Here is a 27,943-nt window from a genome sequence, read left to right as displayed (position 1 = left end):
TCTCTCTCTCTCTCTTACATGTAAGTAATAAGGAATTAATTGTATTTGGTCAGCTAAATATCACAAATTTTAATGTACAAGAGAAGTATGAGTTGGAAAACCAGGGCTTCTGAAAAACTTACACTGAGTAAGCAAACAGAGCTACAGATTTTCAGAGGGAGCAATTCCATGAGGAACTCAGGACAAACCTTTGATTCAGTGCAAAAGTTCAAACTTATTTAAGAAAGATGAGATGCCAAGGAGGCTCATGGATTTATGCACATAGGAGCAGGACGTACAGATCTTGCAGCCAGAATGAGAAAGATAAGCTACGTGAGGGCAGACAAGAACCTGAGAATCCTTTTTGGCACTTCTGCAGATGGGCAAGGACAGAGATGAGCAAAGGATGTGCAAGTTGCATGGTATAGCATTGACAAGTCAGGCAGAAAGTGTACATACTGTATAGTGCATCTCTCATGACATGATCCTCCTGAGTCTGAGAACACAAGTCTCAGTCTATCTGTGGTGAGCACAACCATGTTCTCTTTCCCATGACATCTGTCAATCCCATTCATCAATTTATTTGGTTGTGTGCCTGCTCTCTGAGGTTAGGTGAACAATCATGCTAGAATTTACTGCCTGTCCTTTAAATCTTAAATTAACTCACTTATCAAACAAACAATGTCTCCTTATCGGACACTTGGCTTCCTGCTCCCAAATGTGGCCCCTTGTCACATGGCCATAGATTATTGCTTTCTATTCAGATCAGTATTACTATTGCATGAAACTATGCATATCCTGGCCTGGGAATTCTGCTATCTACTCCTGAGTTTTCTCTTTTATTCACGTATATAAATTGTTATACAGGTGCTACCAAATGTGAAGAAATATGTATTTGTGTAAACTGATTTGAACAATCTAACTCACTCACTATTTTATACCAGTAATTCTCATGGGCTATTTTTTTTATGTAATATTTTTGTTTGTGTTTAATAGTCCTCTGAGTGCTTTATATAGCACACAGATCATGCTGATATCAGAACCATCATTAAGAGTCAGAGAAATAAATAAGTATAAGAAATAAAAATGCAAGGATACAAAGGTACTATGCTTTGCCAAAAGAGTGAAGGTCAGATAAGAAACTAAACACCTTGACCTGTAACTCTAGATCTTTTTCTTAAAATCCAGGGAAGTTAACTGGATCTCTATGGATGAATTTCAAGAGCTGTTTTGTGACCAGTTCCCTCTAAATCCTGCAGTCACATATCAGTAGAACTTCACGAATAAAATTAACATTATTATTTTTTTTATAATTGTTCAAACAGTTAATTTGTCTTTCTCTTGGCCCATTTATGTATTTTTTTTTTTTTGATTTCTCAATTTCCCACTGGAAAATGTACGTTTTTTCTTTGATGCCTCTATCAGATCATTGTCTGCATCTTGCCATTGCGTTAGTTCCACCATTTGGCATACCAGTATAATCAGAGCTCCATTAGTAATAAAATCCTGATTTACCTAAGTCAATAAATTCAGTGCGGCTAAGTTGTTACTTGTGTGTCATGTTAACTAACTCTGTTTCTGGCACGTTGACTAAATATTAATATATATTTCAAATATCTCGTATAAATGTATATCAACAATAAACTGGAAAAACAGCCAAAATCTTATTCCTAGGAAGACAATAGAAACTTCCCTTATCCTACTCTCAAGATACCCTATGGGTTCTGTAGACTCTGCTAAAGCTGTTTTTACAGTAGGGCTGTGATTTGTCTCTTCAGATCGTCGTCTTTGCAGGACTACTAAGTATTAAATACATACTCTGCATGCATCATTGTAATTAACTGATGATGATTATTGCATTTGGAACTGTTGCTGGGCAGCTCCCCTCTGTGTTAACAGAAGGTACAATGAGTCTGGCTGCTAACAAGCTCTGCTAATTGCTCGCATGTAGGCTGGGAGCAAAGGGCTATGCCTGTTTCTGTTCTATAGATGCTTCGGTAAATGGGAAGAATATCTGAACTGAAATTTTGAGATTTGTGTGCTGATTAACAGAAAAAGACATGCTAGTTAAAATGTAAGTTTTACATTTAGTGGAAAAGGCAGGACTGTAAATGGCAAAGATGTTTTCTCCTATCTCAGAAATGAAAATAACCTAGACTGTGATCCATCCAAGCACATGGAAATTACTGTGCAGCCCTTGTACACAAATCAAATCTCAGGGGGAATCATACACATAGCATACACATAGCAACGCATAAGTTGCATGTTGATAAATTCATAGAATTGTTTAATGGGGCCACATGTAAACATGAGTAGCTCTTCACAGCTGAGTCAGCTGAATCTATGGGTTTGCCATTTGCACCTTCATTTAAGTGAAAGGGCTAATTAAAAATAGAACAGGTGGAACATTATACTATTAACTGTTTGGTTAACATACAAACTTCGGAGAAAGACAAATATATATATACACAATAGTCACACGGTTAGACAACAGGAAGAAAATCAGTATTTGATCACTGCAGGCATCATGTCATGTACAGATATGAAAAGTAGGAGAAGCCAAGGCTGCTAATCTGTCCGTGTAACTGTGTTTATGTAGCTAAGACAATGTGTTACTCCTATAATGAGTTAATAGATTCAAGTCAGCTCAGCACTGCGTGAGGGCACATAACCAAATCTGCATTTCTGTAAGCTGTTGCACCATGGTGTACTGACTTGAATGATGTTAACTTTTTTATTTCTCTAGAAATGTTGTAATACATTTCTTTAATGTCTCTTATTAATGCTGTAAACCTGCTTTATTTTTGTCTCATTGCATATGGTATTTTGCCTAAAGCTCTCATTTCTGCATGTGTGACTAGTAGCTTTCATATCTCTTTAAAAAATGAATGAGAAGGAGGTAACTAGAGACTATGCAGACGGTGCAGCTGTCAGGTGGTAAAATATAAAACATATATAAAACGTTGTGTGATTAAATCTTATGGCTTTTTTTTTAATTAAGATCTCTCTACTATTAAATGTATCTATTCAATATATCTAAATATACCTGCAGAGATTTTTCTTGGAAAAGTAAGACTAGCTGATGTGAGAATGTCATGACTTGGGGGAATCTGATTCAGCTTTTGAATACCTGAAACTAACACTCAGATGCAGGTAAAATTTATAGTACCATATGCTGGAAATGGGGTATTTGTAGGTACTTTACCAGAATTTAAGGTTCAGTTTCTTAGCCTTTTAAACATGTCTGTTTGCTTGTTTGCTTTCAGTTAATTTGGATTTAATTTTGTAGGGTGCAGGCAACTTGCTAAACACACACACAAAGTGGAGGGACATATTAAACTGTGTTACAGTTTTTCAGTGAATCATCTTTTCTCCTTCCTAAAAGTCTGATATGTCCTGTAAGAGATCTAGCTTTGATTTTTTCAAGAAAAAAGCGCTGCAGCAGAATGTAAAAAATGGTTTCTTCTGCATACATAATCTGACTAACAATACAATTAGGAAAATCTTTAAAAGGTCACACTAAAAATTCATGCAAAATTCTTGATTATATTTGTGATTTTCAACAATTTTATAATTGCTTACCTGTTCCTAAATAGGAATTTTGCAACTTTTTTTTTTTTTAAACATGAGATAATATTAAAAATTGAGGTACATGACAGAAAACATCACTGCTTTCAGAATAAGTATTTAAAAGCTTATTTGCAGTAAATGGATTGCACGTGCTTTTCCCACAATACAATGATTAATTAAGTAAAAGAAAGTTATTGAAAATTGAAAGTTGAGAATGATGTCTGGATGAGGAGCTGCGAGATATGCTTTAGTAGCTTGTGGTAGCAATGGTAATGAGAAGACGGTTGGACTAGATGATCTTATAGGTCGTTTGAACCTTGTGATTCTATGATTCTATGTGTGACTAAGGTTATTTAATTTTGAATTAGATTTCATTTTAACAGAAATATCTGTTTTCCTGAAATAGTCATTCCTCTGATTTTGATGTGTGTATTAATTTTTCTCCCCAAAGCAAGATATCTGGTAGTAAATAGAAATCAATTACAATTGGTCATTACTAGTGCCTTTGAAATTAATTAATGGGAATTCCCACTGTACCTATAGGAGCAGGGCCTGTGTACCCCAGGGGCTGATGTGGATGCCTGGTTAACAGGGAAGTCTCAGGAGGGTTGGGCAGGGATAAGCAGGTCCATGACTACCCTGAGTCCTTGAAACTATCTCAGTGTGGCCCCTGGGTGACCTAGTGGTGTTTCACATCCCAGACTGTGTCCCAGGCCATGCCAGAACTGCTGGGCAAAAAACTGCATAGGAGTATAAACAACTGGGGCATTCTCCTCTCCTGGAAGGAGGAAATCAGATGTTATCTCAGGAATTTTCTTAACTTCAGGCTTTGACACAAGCTACTTTATAGACTATATATAGGAAAATTGCTTATATTGTTACTGAAGAGCAGCCATCTCTTGGAGAAGGTATTGTTTGATTTGTTTGTCTGCTGTTGTACCTCATAGCCACTTAGACCAAGTGGCCCAGGAGCACAGAGCCCACATCTAATTGAGAATACAAACAGGACTTACAGTTGCATAGGCTGACACCTTCTCAGGATATAGCCGGTAGCATTCCACACTTTTGCAAAAAGATTTCATCATTTTCCTAATGAGCATAAAAAGATGTGGATACTTTTGTCTGCTTTTAACAGCTTAGTTGGGAATTCGGTAAACGCTGACACACACACGCAGTATGCTTGCCAACCATGTGTTTTTGGGAGCATCCTGAACCTTCTATCCTGATCAAACTCTGCCAATGTTTTGGAGGCATTCTGCAGGACAACCAGAATGACTGGTCTACAAAAAAAAGAAAAAAAAAAAGGAAACACATGAGAAAAAATTGCACGAGCCAGCTTTGTTTGGTTTACATAGGAGAGTTGAAAGGAGATGTGAATGCAGTGTTGGAATTCTCAACGTGTTGATGCAGAGTGGGTTAATACAATCTATTTTGTGTTGTCATGGTGAACTGGGCTAGAAATGGTGAGTGTAAATTGCAGGAAGGGATAAAGCAAAATGTTTGAAGAATGGAGAGATGAAATACCTCGAAAATGTCCCAAAAGCTGTCAGATTTCTGTCCCTGGAAACTTCTAAGGAGGTATTAAATGACATCTGGAAAGAAGAGAAAAATAATTCATCAAGATCTTCTTTATCTTCTTGCTCTTTTATCTATGATTTTGTGGCTTGTTTTGTGGCTAATAAACAGCCCGATGTGCCCATGTATATAATTGATGGCTCTGTTTGTGACAGAGTGATGGAATTTTGTACATTTGTGCTTGTACATATGTATATGCATGTAAAAATATCAAACAAGTATCTGAAACATACGGCTAAATGTGATTTCATTGCAGGAAGTGCTGGTTGTAACAAATTGAAGTATGTCATCAGTAGCAGTGCCATTTTACCAGAAAAGACACAAACATTTTGATCAGTCCTATCGCAACATTCAGACAAGATATGTACTTGAAGAATATGCAGCAAGAAAGTGAGTACCACGTATTTCTCATGTATCACATAGAGATGTTTCTATACTGCATAATCAGTCAATTCCTAGAATCAAGATATTTGCATTCTCCTCTCCCTCGCTGGTGATTTATTCAGAATGGTACTTTTTTCAATTCCTTCCATAGAGATTCTTCTTGTCTGTCATCTTCCACCAGCATTGCTAGAGTATCTAGTTAGGTAGCAACTGATCTACACAGACTTTTTATCTGAGGTTTCATCCTTTTTACTACCTCCAAATTGGAAATTCCATTTTTTAAGCTCTGATTGAATCTCAGTTTGTCTTAAGTAAAATCGCAGTGAAATAAATTGTAAATAATAGAAGCAGTTTTTTTTTACCCATTCTTCCATACAACATGAGAAGGATATTAACTCTCCTGAAATTGGCTATTCTTAATTATGTTTTTTTTGTCAGTCAAATTGTTTCTTTCTTAAAAAATCAACTAAGCAACAAAACAGTTTCAATTCTTCTCATGAAGTCTCAGAATTTTAGTTTTGAAGCCTGGAACATTGAATGTGGGTTGCTTAGGAATTACTATCCTCTCTCTTCAGTAATTAAGATGCATAGCTAACTGTCCAGCTTCTGCAGATTCTCTTATGAAAGAGGGATTTTATGAGGAGGATTATGTGTAGAAAGGTAAGAATATTTAGAAATATGCAGTATTATAGGGATTCTGTGTGCACTGATTATTAGACAAGCTGGTTCCCTTGTGATTCATTTAGCAGTGCTACCACAGCACTTAAAGGATTGAAAACGGACTATAGACTATTTAATAGAATCAAATGAAATAAAGTGATTAATGATGGGCATTAAGCCTCTGAAGGTCGAGTAGGAATCAGAACATCCTAGTAGCACTGCGGTTAGTAAGGAATGCAAAGTAGCATCTTTACCAAACTACACTCGATTATAGAATTCAGCTTGTTTAAAGTAATTTATTTGACTTTTATGAATGCATTTTTTTCCCAGAATTGCTGGGGTGTAACAGTTCTTTTTTAAATATATTTGAAGGGCTGCTTCTAGACAGGCTGCTCACTATGAATCAATTGGCCTGGGAAAAACAACATGCAGACTCTGTGCCAGGAGGGCACGCAGCTTGGCTCATGAAGCGATGCAAGAATCCAGGAAAAGGTAAATCTCTGTCCCATCTGACCTGTATAGTGGCTCTGGTCCCATTCAGTATCTCTTTTTTTGCCAGGGCTCTTTTCAAAGCCAGCAAGACTGGAGTCTTCTCTGTCACTGTTCAACACTAATCTATTTTGGCTAGAATACTAAATCACCGAGTATCACTTTCAGTCTCATATTTCAATCCAGAGCTGTTCTCCTTAATCCCCAGCCTGGTCCTTGAAAATAACTTTAAACTCAATAAAAATTAGAATCTGCTCAGGATCCAAAATATTTTCAAACAGATCTACTGCACTATTACTACATTTCTGGTTTGGATCAGTTTAAACATTTCCAATTCTTTCCTTAATACCAAGATGGCTTATTGTCATGTCTCAATTACAGCCTTGGTATGAAGTCTTAGAATAAATGTGCTGGCAGCAATGCTCCTATTAGAGAATTTGACTGTTTCTGCTCTGACATGCTTTACCGTGACTGTAACAAAGATATAGACAGTACATGATACAAGAATTAATTCTGTCTTATCTGTAGAAAATTTGTTGAGAATATCATACACATATTTAGGGTTCTAGAACTTTGTTTTGAAAGATACATCCTAGGAGTAGAATGTTCCAGGGGAATAAAACTCATTAGCATAATGTAACTTATCTTTTAAAAACCATCTTAAATTTCATTAGTATTAAATTATATAGGGCAAAACAAGGCTGGTGTTCAAAATACACTGAAGTAACAAAACCAGATATTTAAAAAATAGTGGTGAAAATAATATCTTGATCTACTTGTTCACTGAAGATCATGCAAGTCGTCTTATTTGCTTCACTGCGTCTTGGGTTATACTTTAAGAGTCTGTAATTATAGTTGTGTTAGAAATTGCTGATAGCTCCTTGCTTTTGGCCCAAATAATGTAGGCTGCTTACAGAATCATCATGAATGAAGAGGCGTGAGTGAGCTCCTCCTGAAAATGTTGATGAGCTTTTTATAAGAATTCTGAAAAATCTATGGAGCCAGTTCTTCCTCACAGTTCCCCCAGGTGGCTCACTAACCCTTTTAAAGCAAACAAATTTCTCAAGAGAGTCTTTTACTAGCAGTTTCTATAGCATGTACTGCTTGCCCCTGCCCAAGGATAACTCTGGTGTATGCAGCAGTTCATCAAATCTTTGTGAACTCCTTGGTCTGTATCTGTCAGGTGAGGTCATTTGATGCAGCCCTTGGATCTAGCAGTGATTCTCAGGTGCTAGAACCAGGGACACACTAGAAACATGGCACAACTTTTATCATAATATGACGTAGGCATAGAACCTGCCTGCACTACTCTGCCTGATTGTATCCATGGGAAGGAAACTTAAAGCCAGAGTGAAGCCAACCACATTATCGATCTTGAATAAGGCTGTGGAGTGTCAGGACAGTACGACCATGCCAGCTTCCAAGAAATATGAAGCTATGGCACAACATATATGGGGGCAAAGATAGTGTAAGAATCACAGAATTGTGAGGGTTGGAAGGAACCTCAAGAGATCATCAAGTTCAACCCCCCTCCCAAAGCAGGCAACCTACAGTAAGGTTACACAGATAGGCATCCAGATGGGTCTTGAATATCTCCTTACAAAAAGACTCCACAACCTCTCTGGGCAACCTGTTCCAGTGCACTGTCACACTTACTGTAAAAAAGTTCTTCTGCATGTTAGTAGGAAACTTCCTATGCTCAAGTTTTAGACCATTAATCCTTGTCCTATCATTATGCACCTCCATGAAGAGCCTGGCCTCATCCATTTGCCTCCTACCTCCTTTTAGATATTTATAAACATTAATTAGATCCTCTCTGTCTTCCTGAGGCTGAACAGACCCAGGTTACTCAGCCTTTCCTTATACTGGAAATCATCTATCATCTTTTTATCATCATCATTTATCATTTGTGTGGCCCTACACAGGACTCCTTCTAGAAGATCCCTGTCTTTTTTGATCTGGGGAGACCTGACCTGGACTCAGTAGTCTATATGTGGTCCCACCAGGGCAGAGTAAAGGGGGGAATCACCCCCCTTGACCTGCTGGCCACACTCTTTTTAATGCATTCCATGACACGATTGGCCTTCTTGGCCACAAGGACACACTGCTGGCTCATGGCCAACCTGTTGTTCACCAGAACACCCAGGTCCTTCTCCACAGAGCTCCTCTCCAGCAGGTCAGTCCATAACCTGTAGAGATGCATGCGGTAATTCCTCCACAGGCGCAAGTCTCTGCACTTGCTCTCATTAAATCTCATTCAGGTTCCTCTCTGCTCAACTCTTCTATTGTCTATGCCATAGTCATATGCACCTCACAAGCTCACTAGGATGAACTCGTAGACTGGTAGACTAGTTCCTAAACTAAGTTTTCCATGATGTGGTTTTGAAGCCCTTAGATGCCTAATGTGTGTAACTAATAATCTTAAAGCTTCATATCTTATTCATATTCTTATCTGACATTTTTTCTTGTTCTACAGGACTCACGAACAAAAGTCTCATGCTAGTGATGAAAAAAGGATCAAATTTGCCAGTGAGTTGTCATCTTTGGAAAGAGAGATTCACTTGGCCAGGCACCATGCTAGGGAACAACTGGATAGACTTGCTATACAAAGAATGGTACAGTACTGAATTTTTTTGGGATAGGGAAAGGCTGCTAAAAGATGACAGTCAGATTTTTTGTCCCTATCCAAGTACAATTGTAAGATATACTAAAAATTAGGTGTGTGTTTCAAATATTAGTAATGCCTTAACATGTTTTGATGTTGTGGAGTTGAGATTAATCTTCTAGTCTATTTGAATCTAATACTAAATGATTCCTTTCTTTTCCTACTTTCATTGGTTTCCTTTGTCTAACAGGTAGAAGAAAAAATATGGCTCTGGAAAGACACGCTGTTGAGGAAAAAATAAGTCGAGCTCCTGAAATCCTAGTGCGCCTGAGATCTCACACTGTCTGGGAAAAGATGTCTGTGCGTCTTTGCTTCACTGTACAAGGATTTCCCTCCCCTGTTGTTCAGTGGTAAGAAATTGGCCTTATCCAGGCCTCTAAAAATGTTGTTAAGCTTTTCTCATTGGGAATTTATGGCATTAGTGATAAACATCGCATACATAATGGCTATGTTAAAAACACTTCATAATCCTCATGTATGGGCTTTATCCTAGTACTTGACACTGCAGTGGGAAGAGTGGGTGGAAAGCTTGCTGAATGGCCATGCGCAGTGTGAGAAGCAAACTTGAGCATTTCAGAAGGCAGATTGTGGAAAGCATTCCAGTCTGTTTGGCCATTCATTTCCTTGAAGATGAAGTAGAAAATGGCACAATATGCAAAGGTCACAAACTAGGCCCAGGTTAACTTGCACAGCACTATTGTTGTCATAAGCAATTGCCACAGACTATGTGTTTGCTTTGTGTCAGCCCCTCTTGAGGTGGACATTAATGTAAAGACCCGGAAGCTGCCCTCCTGTCTAGATAAGTGCTATCTGGTATATGGCAGAGCTACAGACTGAACAGTGAATATCTTATCCTATTGCTGTTTCCCTTTTGTGAGCTGAAGTTCTCTACTGTGATCAAAGTTTGCTTCCCATCTTGTGTCAGGGCTAGTGGACTGGAAAGTTCAAGTAACATCCTGTCTTTCTCTACTGCCATCTCTTCTAGTCTGGGTACATTCCTTTCCACTATCTACTGCAGCGATGGTCCTCCTTCACCTTTGTGGCCTGAATGTGTATTTATTCACATAATATTGGAAAATACAAAGGTAGAGAAAATGTATAGAGTTCTCAGATTATAAAAAATGATTCCTGAATGTAAAAAACAACTGAATTGCTGCAATGAATAGAAGCTGCTATTAATTCATTCATTTTTTCTTGTTTGTCAGGTACAAAAATGAGGAACTGATTACCCCTGCAAGTGATCCAGCAAAGTACACTGTTGAAAACAAATATGGAGTACATGTATTGCATATAAACAGGTACACGGTAGATTTTTATACTCTATGCAAATTCAACATATTTCTCTCAAATTTAGGCTAGAGGTATTCACTAAATAGCTGGATATTATGTCATGAAAATGAATTGAACATGAAAAAGTAGATATCTCTATTATTTAGCTTTGGCAGTCTATAAAAAGTAAAGCAAATGTAAGTGGCTGAAAGAAGTAGTTCCTTTTTTGTTAGAATTTTGTTTTCTTGGCAATCGAAGTATAAAAATGTATATTTTATGTTCTTTTCATGACAAAGCTCTTTAAGTTATCTAGAAATTCTGCTGGCCATGGCAAAGATACCCAATTATTGGTTTTTGTTTTATTATATGGTGGGTTCTATTTCCTTTTGATCTCCATTTGTTTGTTCTCTGAGAACTAAGGAAGTGTTAACTTAGAGAGAAAGAGAAATCTAATTTAATTTATTTTGTTTTCCAAAATGATGTTAATCTTGAAATATAGAAAATGCCTGTATAGAACATCTTCCTAAAACTAACACTCATGCCAGGCTGTCCTAAACAACTGAAATGTTGCCTATAGCCTATGACTCAGTAGCAATTCTTTTTATAAAATATAAAATGCCAAAGTAAAATGAGGATATGACAGCAGTATTCAAGAAAGAAAATTAATATTTAGAGAAGAGGCAAAAAAAGACCTTTCCTTTCAAACTTCTCCACAATATGATTATCAGCTGTGGTCAAACAGCTGGAATATTTGTGGCTAGTCCTTATCTAGTCAAACGTTTCATCTTCTACTCTGTCTGTCTACCTGTCAGCAGTGGAAGAAACCCTGAACTTGTGAGAAAGCAGAGCAGAAAATAACTGCATAATTCTTTCTACTTTTTCAGAAACTTTTGTTTCTGAAATGAAGTCCAACTTGTCTTTTCAACTTTCCGTAGCTCAGGACAGGAGAAGCATATCCCCATATAGAAGTTCTCAGCCATAACCACTCTGTTGTTGCTTCTTAAGAGATTTCTAAAGAAATAGTAGTACTTACAAGCACCTATAAGACTCACAGTCTTCAACCCCAGGACATGAGTAATTTCTTGGCTGCTCTCTGTATCTGATGATGAGATGTATGTGATGAGATGTCTCATCACAGCTAGTTCTATCTCACCAGCATTACTTTTGGAGGTGAGGTTAAAAGAAAAATACAGGTTGGTCTACTGCAACCCTCTCCCTTGCAGCAGATGAAAATGGAAAATACTCTCCTCTGTCTGGATCTGTGTGGCAATGAGTGATAGATAAAATATAGGTGACTTAATGCAAGTAAATGATTGTACTTGTGTTTATCTTGCTTACTGTTTATAAGCTGCTGCTTGGTGAGTCCCGACATTCAATATGTAGCACAGTTTCCTTTTGTGACTTTTAGAGTGTAAATTGCTTTTTGAGGAAGCGAGAATCAGTGAGGGTAGTGCTTTTAGAGCATCTGTAGCCATCACATCAGAGGAATCTTATAATTCCCTGGTGCTTTTTTGTCTTTCCATTACTGGTTATCAGTCATGTAGACAACATTCACAGCCACCTTTGGGTTTGTTCAGATAGAGTTGTACTTTTTCAGACATACCTTAGAGTCATTCACTGGCAAACACTTAAGAGTCCACCCCCACTCATCATTGTCCACTGTTTACTAGGCACAGATCTGTATGTATTCATATGTGGTCACTCATGTTCAGTTAAGCTGCCCTTTTCAACTACCGTTGCACTGCTCCTCTTCTGTTCTGTCTGGTAGCATGGTCTTTATGCTAGCTAAGGTCACCTGATAGATCTCCCTTCTCCACTTAAAAGACTATTGGGGGATTATTATTACAGACTCAGAGCTATGATTTATTTACCTTAGACTTACACAGTTTATCAACATAAAAAGAAGTCTAAGTTTAAATAGAATTTTTTATTACTAATCTATTTTATTTCAAAACTTGACCATTAATTCCTTAGTGCTTCCCAATAGTTGGAAAATCAATCTGTGGGAAATGAAAGAATGTTTTGATAGTTTTTCTATTGCTGTTATTAGATGTACTAGTATTTGAGAAATTATATATATTTGATTAAAATATGTATTACTAAAGTTTTAAGTAAAAACATTTATCAGTTCACTTCAGATCTTCCATAAATATCTATATACATGTATATCTGTAGCACTATTTTTTTCCTAGAAGTAGAACAGTTTTCCACCTATCTACTGCTGTGCTCTTCTCAGCTGTTCATACCAAAGTGCTGAGCTGCGTATCATCTGATCCACAGCCACTCAGAGCTGCCTTGGAATTTCTTGGCTACCTTTTTAGTGCTTCAGGGAAGCTCAGGGAGTGAACTTTTCCTTCTGATGCAAGTGTGATATTTATTCCTATGAGTATTCCTTGATCCCAGTGGAAAAATTCTTGAGGCGCCAGAACCAGAACGTCACCTTGTCAACTTAAAACAGTAACTGGACACAATTTCATCCCTCCCATTTGCTGTCTTCCAGGGCCCATGTCTATAGAAGATCATTTTCATTTCTCAGTCTCATATTTTCATGATGCTTTGTGCTCAGTTTACCACATTTTCTACATTCATTAAGCACTATAATTACCATATAGTTCCACTCTCTTGCTCATTATAAGCTTTCTCAGTTCAGAATCTGAGCTCAAGATCTCCCTTATGCAGTGAAGAAGGGGGATATGGAGCTTTCATGATAAGTTTTGAACTTCTCACAGTTATAGGGCTTGTTTAACATTTATTCTTTATTCCATCTAATTTAACTACAGATAGTCAGATGATCCAATAAAATATTTCTCTATCAGAGGTAGACAACTCTCTGTTACTCTATAGCAAGGCTGAAAATATTTTACATGTTAGTGTCTATCTCAGTACTTTAAATTCAAACATTTTGGATTTCTTAGTTGATGCTATTTGTTTAGCCACAGGTTTTTGTTCTATTCTCTAGTCCTTTTCTTTTTTTTTTTTTATTTCTTAAGATGCATGGACTAGTTCTTTCACTGATAAGAAAGTCAGATTGCTTCTCCAATGAATCACTTGGCTTTACACAACCATGAAGGGCTATACTATGTATTCTGATATGGTGACTGGAGTATAGAGAGGACAGTGGCATGCTCCCAGTATTCCAAAAGCCCTGCAATGAGCAGGCAGATGAACTGATGAGAAATGATAAGCAGAGAAAGAAGTTTGATTTTCCAGAGCTCTGTCAGTGTGGTGCAGTTGCACACTGCCACTTGTACAATGCTCAAAATTTGGCAGTGTTTTATATTTCATTAGGGCTATCTCCCTTTCCTGTTCCGGTAAGTCACTGCTTAAAAATGCTTCTAATTGCAGCAAGAAAGGGTTTGTGGTTCCATCAGCGAAAATGTGTGGCAAAGCCAGTAGAGTGCAGTGTAATACCTACTGCCAGAAGGCAGAGCTGGTCCCTAATCAAGCACTCAGCTCCTAAGCATAGTCAGCATTGCTTTAAAAAAGAAAAAAAAAAAGCTTAAAAATGGAATGAACCTTCTTTTCTAACTATTCTCATTTAACAAATGACACTGTGCAGTCAGTACAGTTCTATTTTAGTTTGATTAGGAACAAAAGGCTTGAAATAATTTAAGCTGGAACTGCAGAATGAGGCCTGCCCTTCCTCCTGCTGTGGGTGGAAGCAGGACAGAGTACAGGCACTGCAGCAAAGGTACTTCTCCAGTTCAGGAGGCAGAGCCTTGGAGCTGCATACAGTTGATTGTGTGGTGATAGGCTGCAGGTCCTGGTGCCTTGCAGGTATGCACTGCCAGTGTATGTATAGGCAGCAGGTATGGTGTGCTTCAGTTCTTTTTTTCTTTGCAGAAATACAAACAATATCCCCCAAATGAAATTATCTGTAATTTTCTGACCTGTCACTGTCTTCTATAAGCTGCAATAGCTGGGAGACAATGAGATGGGCATGAGGCAGCATTAACCTCAAAACAGAGGTTCCCTATTCAGTAAGATCAAAATCCAACCAATTGAAAAGAATCTATCAGGTTCAGTCTGTCTAGAGAACCAGAATATGAGATGGTGATCCCACAAAGTGTTTCCACATTTTGGTATCATATAGATGTAATGTTGAAAATTTGTCATTTAAATTCAAGGAGGCAACTTCAACTCTTGAAATGTACTGTGTTATGCTTCCTGCTCTTGACATGCACTGAGTTGTGTTTTAATTCAGGCAAAAATATTATCTTAGTCTCAACTCCTGTGTTTAAATCTACACGAGGCAGATGGATGAATGTATGCATTTTAAACAGAAATGTCTGCCCGGGGAATATTCCCCTCACAAGCATAAGAGCTGCAGAAACTTGTGTGAATTGAGGGCAATTTAATTTTCACAAAAATTGTTAGTACCTTGGAACATGTGTGAGGTACCCTCACACCTCATGTTTTCTAAATGTACTCTAAGCATATTTCAACTGACCTTTGTAAAGGTTGGATAATACATTCTCCATCATGATGCAAGGAAAACTGGTGGACAGACTACAGCTTCTCTCCTGGGTACTTCAAATATCATTTAGGAATGGTCTTGACTCAGTGCACTTTACGGTGCATCTAGGAAATCTATTTTTTATATTCACAGAAAAGGAAGTAGTTTCCAAGGTAATCCTCAATCTGAGTATTATCTGGCACCAAAGGAGAATTAGGACTTGATGTACCTTGCCATCCTGTTCAACATCTTTTGTAGTGTGTATTAAGCCAATGCGTTGTGTAGTGCTAACCCACTAACCCCATACACCTCCAACATCAAGTTTAAGGGCAGGCCACTGAGTGTGAGGCTATCTAAGACAGTTTGATTTATCCCCTGGTGAGTTAAGTTAGAGGTTATGGCAGAGTACTATAAAATGGTTTCAAAGCAGTGACCTCCAGAAAATGGATAGAATTAGTAGGATCTCTTAAAATGCCTGGACTGGGAAATTATTATTAATATGTTCATAATAACAAGGATCTTGTTCCTCATCATAAAAGAAAATGCACTGTAAAAAATAAGCGTGCTCAGTCCTTTTATAAAATTAGTTCTCACACCATCACTAATCTAGACAATTCTGTCAGATAGGTCCTTTAATACATCAAGATGGTTGGGCTAAAGAAACAATCCTTTTGTGACTGTTCTGTCTGTTCTGGAGACTTTTATGATTATATTCTCTTTCCTCTACCTTGGAGACCCAAAATACATAAAAAGAGGCATTTTGCTGTTCCTTATGAGACTGCAAAGTTATGAGGAAAGGACTGAGAGTAGCACAGCTATATACCCATCTGAAAAGTTAATCAGATATTTGATTCATGTTGTTTCCTTGTTTTCTAATTTTTTGATGCTTTGAGTGGTCAAGCAGAATGTGACCTCACATTTGTTCTCTATTTTCTTAATTATTTTTATGCCAATTTGTGGTTAATAAATTATGTTTCTGTTCCTGAATCCTGAGTGATTCTTATAGAAATTAATTACTATTGGTTGTTTTATCTGCTGTTCTGCTGGAAAATGAAGCCAACAGTGGAAGAAGACGCTGACTAGTTTAAAGTGGTAGTTGAATTAACCTCACTGTGTTGGAGAGCAGCTAAGTAGTATTTGAGAGAGGCCTGAAGTAGTGCTTTGTTTATGAAAGGGAGCAGCCTGGTACAGCAGCCATCCATCACTCCATTATGATGTGGGTGCTGTGAGCTGCCCAAACTGTGTGCAGCTGGGGATGGATCAGCACTGGCCTTGCAGCATGGCTCCTGGAGAAGGCTGGAGGCATAGGCTGGTGAAGTTGCAGTACACCTCTATAGGTCTCTAGACAGGGTGAAGAGTGGCCTGGACAGTGGCCTGGAGAACAGGAAGACTTTATGGGGCATGTATCTATGGAAGAGGTCTGCAGGGTAATGCTATGTCACTACCTGCCACTGGTGACTAGGAATATTGCTATCCTTCTATAACGAACTAAATGCACGCTCTTCTACAGTGCTCCCCTGGCTTGCAGTGGACGACAACCATGCAGCTAATACTCTTATCCTTCAGGACAGAGCAGCTACAACCAGGATGCATCCTGGGAAAAGTCCCTTGCTGTCTCCTGAGCTGTGCCTAGCAATCCTTTGGGAGCTGTTACATGCCAAGGGCTAGCAGGGTGATCACTGTATATTACATATCTTATTGTATACACTGCATACTATGTACCATATATATTTCCTTTAAAACAAATGTAGTGCAGAGTAATTTGTACACCTCAGTGTTCTACCACAGTCAATTATCTAATGCCCCTTGTAAAAACCTTTTGAGACATACCTCGTTTGTTGTTGGCTTGTTTCATTATAGCAAGGCACCGTACCGAGCTGAGAACAGTGTGTAAGTTATGTACATTTCAGTAAAGAGACACTGAAGCATGATTTAGGAAAAAAAAACTGTACTAAAGTTTTAATTTGCTTTTGACATAACACAAATGTTAATACAGTGAAACTAGGATACTAAAAAAAAGTTCATGTTACTAAGAAGTTAATGTCACTAACTCCAACAGATTTCAGCTAAGTCCAGAATCAGTTAAGCTTTATGTAGATTGGTGAACGGGTATTGACATTTTTAAAATAATTCCAGATAACTCTGAAATATTGAATAACATTTAGCTAGTATTTCAATTCTTCCCTAGTGCTTTTCAGGCTTACATTTTCCTTCCCAGACTATAGTAGAGTGATAATGGGTTTCATACTCTAACTCCAGGCTTTCTGGATAAGTGGGTTAATTTTAAGAGTTACTCCTCTGTCTTTGATAATTAAATGTATGATTGACTTGGTAGCATGCCATGTTTTGTGAATTATGTGCTGAAGATTTGCCTCTAGGAGGAGCTGTTACTCCTGTTTGTTTAAAGAGTTAAAGCACAATTTAGTAGAGCTTTCATCAAGTTTTTTTTTTTTAGCATCACAGTACAGAAAGTATCACTTTTTACTGACACTGCCAAGAATATATATAAGAGCTGAAAAAAAGGAGTCTGATGTGCCTGTCTCAAGTACTACATGGCCCCAGATTGGCATTCTCTTATACGGTTTACTTCAAACACTTTTATTCATTCTTTCTTCTTTCACACCTGGGATATAAGAATTCTTAGAAGACAAGTACAGCCGTAATTTCATCCCTCTAATCTGGCAGTTGCCAAGAATATACAAATTCATTCATTCTTCTTAGAGGAAACTAAATACACGCGTGTAGAACATTATATATCATCACAGGAAATTACTGAAGGATTTCCATTAAATGCATTGGAATACACAGAAGCAGAATTTAATTATACATATTTCAGACAGTGCTCTGATTAACTGATGGCTAAACATAATAGAAATTCCAAGAAATAGAAAAAAATTGACAATTTTCTTTGACATTAACATATTTTTAAAGGAAAAGTAAAGTATCTTAATTGGCCATATATCTGCTAGCATAAATTCTCCTTCAAGGGAGGATGTAGTAGGTGAGACTTTCCAACACTGGGCACTATTTGCCATGGAGTAATTATTTTTTTAATTTTGCTTTCTTTTAAATTCTCCTTACATAATAGATAATTTTTGTCACTAACAAAATAAATCAAACCAAAATCTTTATGCCACAATTTAAGTTAGTTTTTGTTTTGTTTTGTTTTGTTTGCATTTCCTAGGAGGTATGAGAGGCATAAAAAGCCAGTATGTACTTTCTAGGAATCACTGTAGAGTAATGTACTTCTGCAAGCATCACATCCTTTTCTTCCATGTATCTTCCCTAAAGTATGTGGCAGAAGGGCAAGACAGATTAAGGAGCATAGTTACATGGTGAAAAAGAATAGCCAGATTGGTATATTCCAGCTCTCTTCTTTTGATCATTCTCTAAAGGTCATCTCCGGTTTGCTCAAGTCATTGCAACCTGCACATTAATCCATGATAAAACTGAGAAAAAATAGAACCAGCTTTGTGATTGTCTTTCATCAACTTCTTATTCTGTTTAGTGTGAGCGAAGAGCTTTGCTCAGTGTTTGCACAACTTGGTTTGTAATATTGATCATTAAGAGCATTTATATTTGCACCGAGTCATTTATTTCCCTATTTTCCATTCTCAGAGCTGATTTTGATGATTCTGCTACCTATTCAGCTGTTGCAACAAATATCCATGGGCAGGCATCAACTAATTGTGCTGTGGTTGTGAGAAGTAAGTCCTAATTTATGATTAAAATAAGAAATAATTATCATGTTCATGCTGTTGAATCTTTATTGTGTGTTTCACAGGGTTCAGAGAGAGTGAAGAGCCTCACCCAGCTGGGATAATGCCCTTCCACTGTAAGCAATTTATAAATTTTTTGCTTAAGTAGTTTATATACTCTTATCATTATTAAGAGCCATAATAATGTTTTACATATGAGGAAATTAAATATAACTTGTTTCTTCTGGTAGCAATATGAGCTGTCCGGATGCTTTTTTTTCTCATTTGCATCTTTTGATCAGAATACATTATACTAGAGAGTTCCATTTTCTATTCAGATTAGACAGTAATCTGCTTGTGCCAACTACAATTTACTTAAGAACGTTTTCATTTTCTCATGCATAGTGCCACTGTCGTATGATGTTTGCTTCACACACTTTGATGTCCAGTTTCTGGAGAAATTTGGAGTCACCTTTGCAACTGAAGGTGAAACACTGACCCTTAAGTGTTCTGTGTTGGTCACCCCAGAGCTGAAAAGACTACGGCCTCGAGCTGAGTGGTATAGAGATGGTAAGTTAGTACGCTGAATAGAAGCCGCCTGCAAAATGCTGGAGAAGACACTGATCAGTTTAGAATATGAAATTCACAAGTTTAATTTCAGAATAAAGCAAACAAGCATTTCCAGTATGAATTTATGGACTTAATCTCTCTTTAAATAGTGACATGGTATAACTTTTCTTGAGCACACACAGCAAAGGAGGTAATCTCATATTATCTAATAATATAATGGTTAAAATTTTTACTGACTAGGTGGAAATCTAAAGTCATTTCCTCACACGAGTGCCCCATATTGTTTCAGTTTTCATCCACCATGACTTATTCTTGCTCTGTGGAACAGCAGGATATGGCCCTTTCAGATTAATACTTAATGATGCCAACATAATTCTGTCTTGGTATGGATACGTAGATAGATCACATTATTTTCAAGAGGTATAAAGTTGTATCAAGTGGCAGAACTTGTTCCCGAATACAGCAGGAATTCATGAGTTATGAACCTTTGCTGTGTTCTACAATTTCCCATGTTGAATCTCTTGAAATCTGGAGGCAAGGCATAAACATAAATGATGAGGTTAATAATTTGTAGAACATTATGTGCTTTCAATGTTGTGATTTTTTTAAAGATAATATTTAATTCTACAATTTTATTAAGACAGTCTATTTTTCCTACAATTTTTGAGTTTATATTAATCAAGTAGTAACAGTTGAATCCTTGGTAAGGTTTTTTCTAATAATTATACATAAGAGAAATATATGTTTATTCAGTATTAATAAGCTTCACATGAGTGAAGCTTATTGAGATTGTCTACTAGACTCCTAGGGGTGTATAAGTCAACTGAATCAAATCCTCTAATGTGGTTTGGGATTCAACAAACATGAATATGATGTCTACAATTCAAGGTCCACTTAGAACAATTTAAGATACTGCAAGAACTAAATCAAGATAATACTTCTGAAATGTATATCCAATCTTAATAAGAGATCAGCTGGTAACTAGAGCTTTCTGATATTGATCTCTAGTGCAATATAAGAATTACAAAGTTATATGCAACAGCATTCTGCAATTATTTATACTGTAATACAGAATATAAAGTTAAATTCAAAGGAAAAAATCACAGAGTGCACAACTGAGCTGATAGTACAGCAGATCAAAATGCCTGATGAAGATAAACTTCAATCTATATAATTTCTCCTCTATTATATAGATTTTCAGAAGAATAATGTTTTAGGAAAAATCTCTCATACTGAAAACAGCAAGTGAAGGTTGACTTACACTGACTCTGAGGTGTACTCTTGATAAGTCTTGGTAGAAGTGATGGAGCATAACATGTCTGTGTACTAAAGATTTGATCACAACTATGAGACTTTAGTATTGTAATAGTATTGTGATCACAGGTGCATAAATACTTTCCCTAGTAAAGCCAGAAAATATGTTTGTGGCCTCTGGAATTTACTCTTCTTCTTGGCTTCTCTTGTCAACCATCCAGGCTGCATTAAAAAAGACCTCTTGCTTTCTTAAAGGATTTGGTATGTCTTTGGCCTTTTGAGAAGGAAAGTTTTTCTGCTCTTACCAAACACAGCTACTTCCATAATTTCTGGTGTAAGGTACACATGAACAGTGGGAATGGATGATTCTGGCCTTACCAGGCAATATAGGCTTGCTTGCAGTTTGTATCAATTAATTCTGGAGTGTCTGCCGTTCCTCTCAGCTTGGAATGTATATAAATGACCTTTTATTCAGAGGTGCTCATGGCTCAACTTCATTTCTTTCCTTAGAATTTTCCCCAGAACCCAGGCACTGGTTAAAGATTCTAGGTGGAGATGTTTTCTGATTTCATTTAAAAGTACTTCATGTCTGTCTGCATAAAGTGTCAATTCCATTGTGACATGACAGAAAGGGGACAGGCAGATTTTCTAGGCAAGGATCTCATGATTAAGGATTTCATGGGAATAAATATTTACTTTATACTCTTCTCTCTGAGAAGCTGTATGCTTAGATGATCACGTAATTTACTGTAAGTTTTAGAAGCATGTTTTATTATCTGAATGTGTTATTTTTTATACCTTCCATGTAGTTCAACTGGTAGCTGGAAAAATGAGTTCCTTTGCAATCACCTGCACAAGCATGTATTTAAGCAATAGAATAATAAACATTTATAGATATTCGTTTCCTTAAAATGTAATTCTGCTGAATTCATTAGAATAAATTAATATGCAATAGGTCCTAGGGAGTTAGAAATAAAAAATAATCCAATCAATTATTTAAAAAGTTAAGGTGAAGAAAGTCCCCTGGCTAGCATAAAATATCCTGCCTGTTCTTTTGCTCAGGTTTCTGTAGGCAATCAGATTAATTTGCATTAATTATGGGTCACCACCTCTCACCTATGAGGAATTCAAATTTAATTTCATTCACTGCTGAACAGACATGCCTTGAGGATTTAAATTCAGTGTATGCTTATAGCAACCCAGATTAAACAGAAATCTCATTTTTAAACTTGGAGAAAGACATTGAGTAATCTGACATTTGACCTGGATAGGTTACAAAACTTATTAATAATGAAACAAAGTTCCACCTTACATTTATTACAGAGTATAGCAGGTTTTTTATGATTTTTTTTCAAAATGTGGGTAATATTTTTCTCTGTCAGCATATTCAAAATAACAGTGATGAAAGTTCAGAAGTTTGCACTGCATAGTATAGTCTGAGACCTCATATTCTCAAATTCATTGAACAAATACGCTTAGGGAGTCACAACTTACTTTCTGTAGTTTTCATGGCATCAAAACACTGTCCCTCTGAATAAAGTTAGTATAAAGCTAGTATAGTTTGTGCCTCTGATTAGCACAGGGTTATGCTAGGGCATTGTTCTGGCCAGTGTGCTAACGTGGGTCTTCTGTTCCAGATGTTCTGATAAAGGACTCCAAGTGGACAAAGCTGTATTTTGGAGAAGGTCAGGCAGCTCTGTCCTTCACTCATCTGAACAAAGATGATGAAGGTTTATATACCCTGCGAATGGTTACAAAAGGTGGAGTGAATGAATATAGTGCATTCCTGTTTGTCAGAGGTAAGGTTTTCACCCCTTTCTTGGGAGAAATTTAAAATAGCATTAGAAAGAGCAGTATCATTAAAAAGCTCTATGCAATAAATGATACAGAAAGAAAGGTGGCATGGTGGTATTTAACAGCAATTTGATCTATATACTAGTTTGTACTAGAAGCAATACACTTGCTCTACATGAGTGAGAGCTTCAAGAAGTGCTTGATTTTTCTTGGAGAACCAGATACATCATTCTTGTAAAGAAAGAGCTTATATCTTTATTTACTTTCTCTTTTCCCAATAGGAAATGAATGTCTTTGCATGCTAACAATCCGTGCTGTAATTGTTTTATCTACATTACCAAGTAGGAACAAGCCTTGTTGGGCATACTCAAATTCTGTGCCTGGCCTTAGGTGGAGACACAGGAGAAAGAAATATTCCCACTGACATACCAGGCACACTCAGCTTAATAAGCAGAAAAAGAAGCAAAGTAAGAAATTGGCTCATTGTAGAAATATAGTTTTCACAAGAGACATAGCTAAAAGAAAGATAAATGTGTTAAAATGGAATAAAGGTCAGAATTTGCCCTTGCATTTGCATACACAACTTTCAATGAAGGGAGAATGAGCTCCCACATGTACACCTGTGCAAAACTAAGTTTTTCCTTTAATTTTTTTTAATTGAATGATGAAAATAATTGATTAGTGCTTTCGTTCTCTTAACCACATACTCAGTCATGGCAAACTGGTGCAGCCACCCCGAAGCTGTTGGAGCTGCAGTAATTTTTAATCCATGGAGATCTGGGATGGTTTGGAAAGATACTTACAGAAGTGTATTCCAGCCAGTTGTGCGGAGTGGAGAGGCATTAATGTTTTTTTGAGTGGCTGAAGTCCATCTTCCTTGTGGGATTAGCCCATGGGCTTCATCAGTTTTTCAATATATTTTTAACAAGCCACCCTGATCTCTCTGGAAACAATATGCAAAAGATTTCTAGTTCCATTTGATTTCTAAAAAAGAAACTAGCCAAGTGAAAAAAATTGTTCACTAATTTGTAGTAATTTTCCTAGAAATTATTCTCATGGTGGTGAGTTAATTTTATGTGCCTCAATGGTCCATTTTGCACTTAGTCTGATGCATTCACACGCACAGAATCTTGGCCTTGAGCTACATACTCCTGAGCCTGTAGTGCCCTTTGTTGGCCTTTGTCTTGCCTATTTTTTTTTCCCTTTCATGTGTACTAGAACTGAAGCTTGATTGAATTTCAGCCACATCAAAACTGATTGCTTTTGCAATATCAGAAAATTATGTTCTCATTACCTAAGGTTCCTCTTCTGAAATACTTCAGATTCAGCTGCAAGAAAAATGAAAAGGAAAGCAAATCTGAGAGCATTTTTACAGCATGTAGATTGTTATCAAATGACAGTACTTTTTGAACATATTTGGGGAAAATTTGGGAAAACACCAAGATTTAGGTTCAAATTAAACTTGGAACTTTTACTTGGTTATTTCAGAAAAAAAAAAGATAATCCATGAAAGAATACATTTGGACTCCCTAGAGAAAGTTTTCATGTATGGAAACCTTTCTTTGAAAGGAAAAAAAATCTGTCAGTAGACTCCATTAGAAGCCTTAGGTCTGTAGTAAATACCTCAAAAATGAAGCCACACAAGGATATCTTAATGGAAGTACATTCATTACTTAGGCTTGTTGGTACTGTAAAATATTATGTGAAAAGCAGCCTTAGAAATGAATCAAGGGTTTGAAAAATTTTAATTCCCTGAGAGATTTATTTTCCTCAGCTATACGTTTGTTACTGAGTACCTTGGTCTGATCAGTAACCCATTTAGCTACAGCTCTCAGTGGGAAAGATCAAAAAACGTGAGATAGTAGGGCTTTTCATTCCTGTGAAATGTAATGCAGGTTTGATTTTTAAACTCTTTCGAGAACATTTTTATCCACGTGGAGAGAGAGATACAGGTCTGATTCATTAGTGCAGAATTAGAGTATGACAAAACTTTTGGCTCACATTCACATAAAAGACTAGCAGAACAACTGAAAATTTTCCCTTTTGCTGTTGTGGATTTCACAATCAAAACTGATTTACTTTTATTTGTGATTCAGATGCTGATGCATTGATCGCGGGAGCACCAGGGGCTCCAATGGATGTTAAATGCCATGATGCTAACAGAGACTATGTTATTGTTACCTGGAAACCACCAAATACAACCACTCAGAACCCAGTCATTGGATATTTTGTTGACAAGTATGTAAGCATTGGGATTTATTTAGTTCTGTTTATTGTCAAAACCATGTACATTCTGAAGAAGAAAAATGCCATTATATTCCCATGTACTTATGTTCTTTAGCTGTATTTCTATGCAGACCCCAGGCACTGTAAGTTGCCTACGTTGCTAAATTACTAGAATGTTTTCTGGAACATTTTTAGCTCTGATTTTCTAGTACTTTCCCAGGCAATCCTGGACACTGTCTTGAAGCTAGCAAGGACCAGGAGCCCTTCCCAGTAATCCATTTGCAAGCATCCACTCTTTATCAGACAATGAAAATGTTCAATAGCTTGGATGTGGCCAAATCAGAGAACGGGCCCTGGCACTATTTGATTTATAAGAATCAGAATCTATGGGTACCTTGAATTAGATTTAGTCTTTGTAGTCTATGCTGCAAAAGCTGGAATCTAAGCATTATTACATTATCTTTTTATTTTAGCCATAACTATGTTATAAGAGGGGCTTGAAGCATAGGCTCTTGGGAGCCAATAGTTTAAATCAGAGTGGCACTTCTTTCTTTTCTCTGGTCTACAATGCATTTGGCTCACTTTCACCTCAGTGTAGGCAGCCCAGAATCAGGGAGTCTAGTTGTTATTTTGCATCTCTCTTTCACTGAAGTGCATGGTTGCCCCTTGCAGTCAGGGTAGGATATCTGACCTTTAATGTCTGAAGCTGACAGTCAGCTAAAAACATTAGTGAAATGATTTTACAGTGTACAACATTCTGCACTTAAAAGAAACATTTATAGTTCATTGCTATTTGCTACCCTGTAATGTAGGGTAGTTCAGAGATAACTGTCTGGGAATTGCTGGAAAATATTGGTTTATGAATAGGAGTCAGCGTGAAGAAATTAATGTAAAAACTGAGGACTCTACCAGTTATATCCAATTTGCGCAGTGCGTAGATCATAGTAATATTTCATCTATTTTTTATGTAATCTATCCAGCTGTTCTTTTTGACATTTTGCCTAGATTACTGCAGCATGAAGTAGCCTTTGATCACGACCTGTTTCTGACAGTACTGTCAGGGCAAAAGGCAGTCTTCTCCATTAAAGCTTATAGTAGTAGGAGAAAAAACGTGTGGGCATGCAGTGGAGCCAGTATGTGGACATCACTGTGCTTCTTGATGATTCCTGCACTAAGTAACCGAACCACTGTCAGAGAGAAAAGCCTGTTTGATTAAAAATATGACAGGAATGAGATAGAAATATTAGGTGAAAGTTGCAATTTCAGCATGTTCTGCAGAGATACGTATAAAAATAAAAGTGGAATAACTTATGCCTTATACGGCAAGGTAGAGAAAGAACTAAATGGAAACACAGAGAGTTGACAAGGACAAAAACAACCCACAACCATGCAAGAAAAATGACATTCACAATTGCATTATGAATAAATATGAACAAGGTGAGCACTGGTTATCTGGTGTGAAGAAATCATATGAAGTGTGCAGCTTTCATTAATAAGTGATAGTTCAGTGGCTTTTGTGATTCTGACTTGGTGTGTGTGGCGTGGTGTATTTTTATTGTGGAACAACACTGATAAACACTGTCTTCTGCTACTTCAAGATGTGAAGTAGGTTTGGAGAACTGGGTCCAGTGCAATGATGCACCTGTAAAAATCTGCAAGTATCCCGTGACTGGTCTTTGTGAAGGACGGTCTTACATCTTCCGCGTGAGAGCAGTGAACAGTGCTGGTATTAGCAGACCTTCTCGAATCTCTGAACCGGTTGCAGCTCTTGACCCTGTTGACCTGGAAAGAACACAAAGTAGGTTGTATAAGGCTGGAACACATATTGAACATTTGATCTCTCTTTTTTTCAGATTCTGCTTGTTTAAATAAACTCAGGAGCAGCATTTGCTTCTTCCTTTGAATGAATATCTCACTAGTTTCAAGGTTGGGGGGATATAAATGGAATGCCAAGATCCGCATGGACAATCCTTGGGGATTCCATCTCAGTTATCGTTGATAAGCATTAAGTATAAACAATATGAATTACTACAAAGAACAGTGTTTTCAGAAGAGCCAGTATGCCCTGGCAGCTTGTATCATTTGCAATGTGAAATGGGCCCAGAGGTCTCATAATCTTCTGTGTTTGTAGCAGCAACATTTGGAAAAGTAGTTGAATATGCCTGCTTTAGAAAAAATAAAAATGGAATTATGGTATAAATTCGTCAATCCATGGACTGATGTATTTATCCACAACTTTTTTTTCATCTCAGAGAAATGCCAGTACTGGCACAAAGCTCCCCTGCTACTGGTTGAGTTATCTGATATTATCACTTTTCTGGCAGATGGAAAAAGTCAAACTAACTGAAAAAAAATAGTAACAACAAAACCCTTTCTGAACGCTAGTCTTGTGCTAGAGGCCAGTGAAGTCTGCAGAGAAGCCTTACGAGAGCTTCTCCATGAAAAGAGTGAGTTGTCTTGCTCTGGGGACTACTTTTATTCCATATATCATATATGTGTGCACCTTCAGTTTTGTGTGCTTCTTTTATGTAGAAAGGAATTAAACTGATTATGAAGATGGCAGAGCACTGTCCCAGTATAGTCTGTAAAACCTGAGCTGAATATATTCTTTCCATTGGCTTTATGACTAATTCCTATAGCAAAATTCCAAATTACAATACAGTTCTTTACCAATCTGTGACAGAATAGAATAAAACTATTGTGACTGTGGTTCTTACAGTTTATCACATCATAAATAGTAGTGTCTTGCTCAGTTTATCTATGAAAGTGAGTGAAGCAACGTATGACTTTCAGTTAATAACAAAGTTATGGAAATAAAAGTACACAGGCTTTTCAATAGATGATATAAAGTAATTTGCAACATTTACAAATACGTTAAACTGAATATTTTGCTTAACAGCTGTTCATGTGGATGAAGGGAGAAAGATTGTTATCAGAAAAGATGACCTCGAAGGTATGTTATGTTTCTGATTTCATTCCATCTCTTTTAATCCCAGGAATTTAGCATTATAATTTGAAACAGCTTGAAAAGAAATCCTCCTAGTGAATAAATGCTTTATAATAATAAATATAGTCAGATATTTTGGCTTGCAAGCCTGAGCAAACACAAGTGAAAGGTAATGGTCTTAAAGGACAAACAGCACCATGCTCTTGACTGCACTAATTGCATTAAGTGCTGACAGAATCTTTCTCACCTTTTTGTTTTGGCTAGTGCTAAGCTGCATTTAAACAACTTAACATTGCATTTAATCACTCACATTTCCCTCCCATGCATACTTCTAGGAGCTAAATTATAGTTTTTTTGACTGCATTTGGTGACCTGAGCAAGTTGTTTCTGCTTTCTTAAAAATAAAA

At 37.0% G+C, this 27,943-nt stretch overlaps 1 protein-coding gene across 1 annotated transcript; it reads left to right on the top strand.

The window, feature by feature from the left end:
- Positions 1-5,380: 5,380 nt before the first annotated feature.
- LOC104909938 (M-protein, striated muscle-like) lies at positions 5,381-27,574 on the top strand. Its single transcript, XM_010707791.2, has 12 exons — positions 5,381-5,514; positions 6,541-6,660; positions 9,134-9,272; positions 9,513-9,672; positions 10,528-10,620; positions 18,666-18,754; positions 18,832-18,882; positions 19,151-19,315; positions 22,207-22,368; positions 24,460-24,601; positions 26,188-26,387; positions 27,489-27,574. Exons 4-12 carry the CDS (start codon positions 9,527-9,529, stop codon positions 27,557-27,559), a joined length of 1,119 nt encoding a protein of 372 aa, XP_010706093.1. The 5' UTR covers positions 5,381-5,514; positions 6,541-6,660; positions 9,134-9,272; positions 9,513-9,526; the 3' UTR covers positions 27,560-27,574.
- The last annotated feature ends 369 nt before the right edge of the window (positions 27,575-27,943 follow it).

The sequence above is a fragment of the Meleagris gallopavo genome, chromosome 2 (assembly GCF_000146605.3).
Source record: "Meleagris gallopavo isolate NT-WF06-2002-E0010 breed Aviagen turkey brand Nicholas breeding stock chromosome 2, Turkey_5.1, whole genome shotgun sequence".
NCBI classification, from domain to species: Eukaryota; Metazoa; Chordata; class Aves; order Galliformes; family Phasianidae; genus Meleagris; species Meleagris gallopavo.
This window is presented reverse-complemented; position numbering and strand designations above follow the sequence as displayed.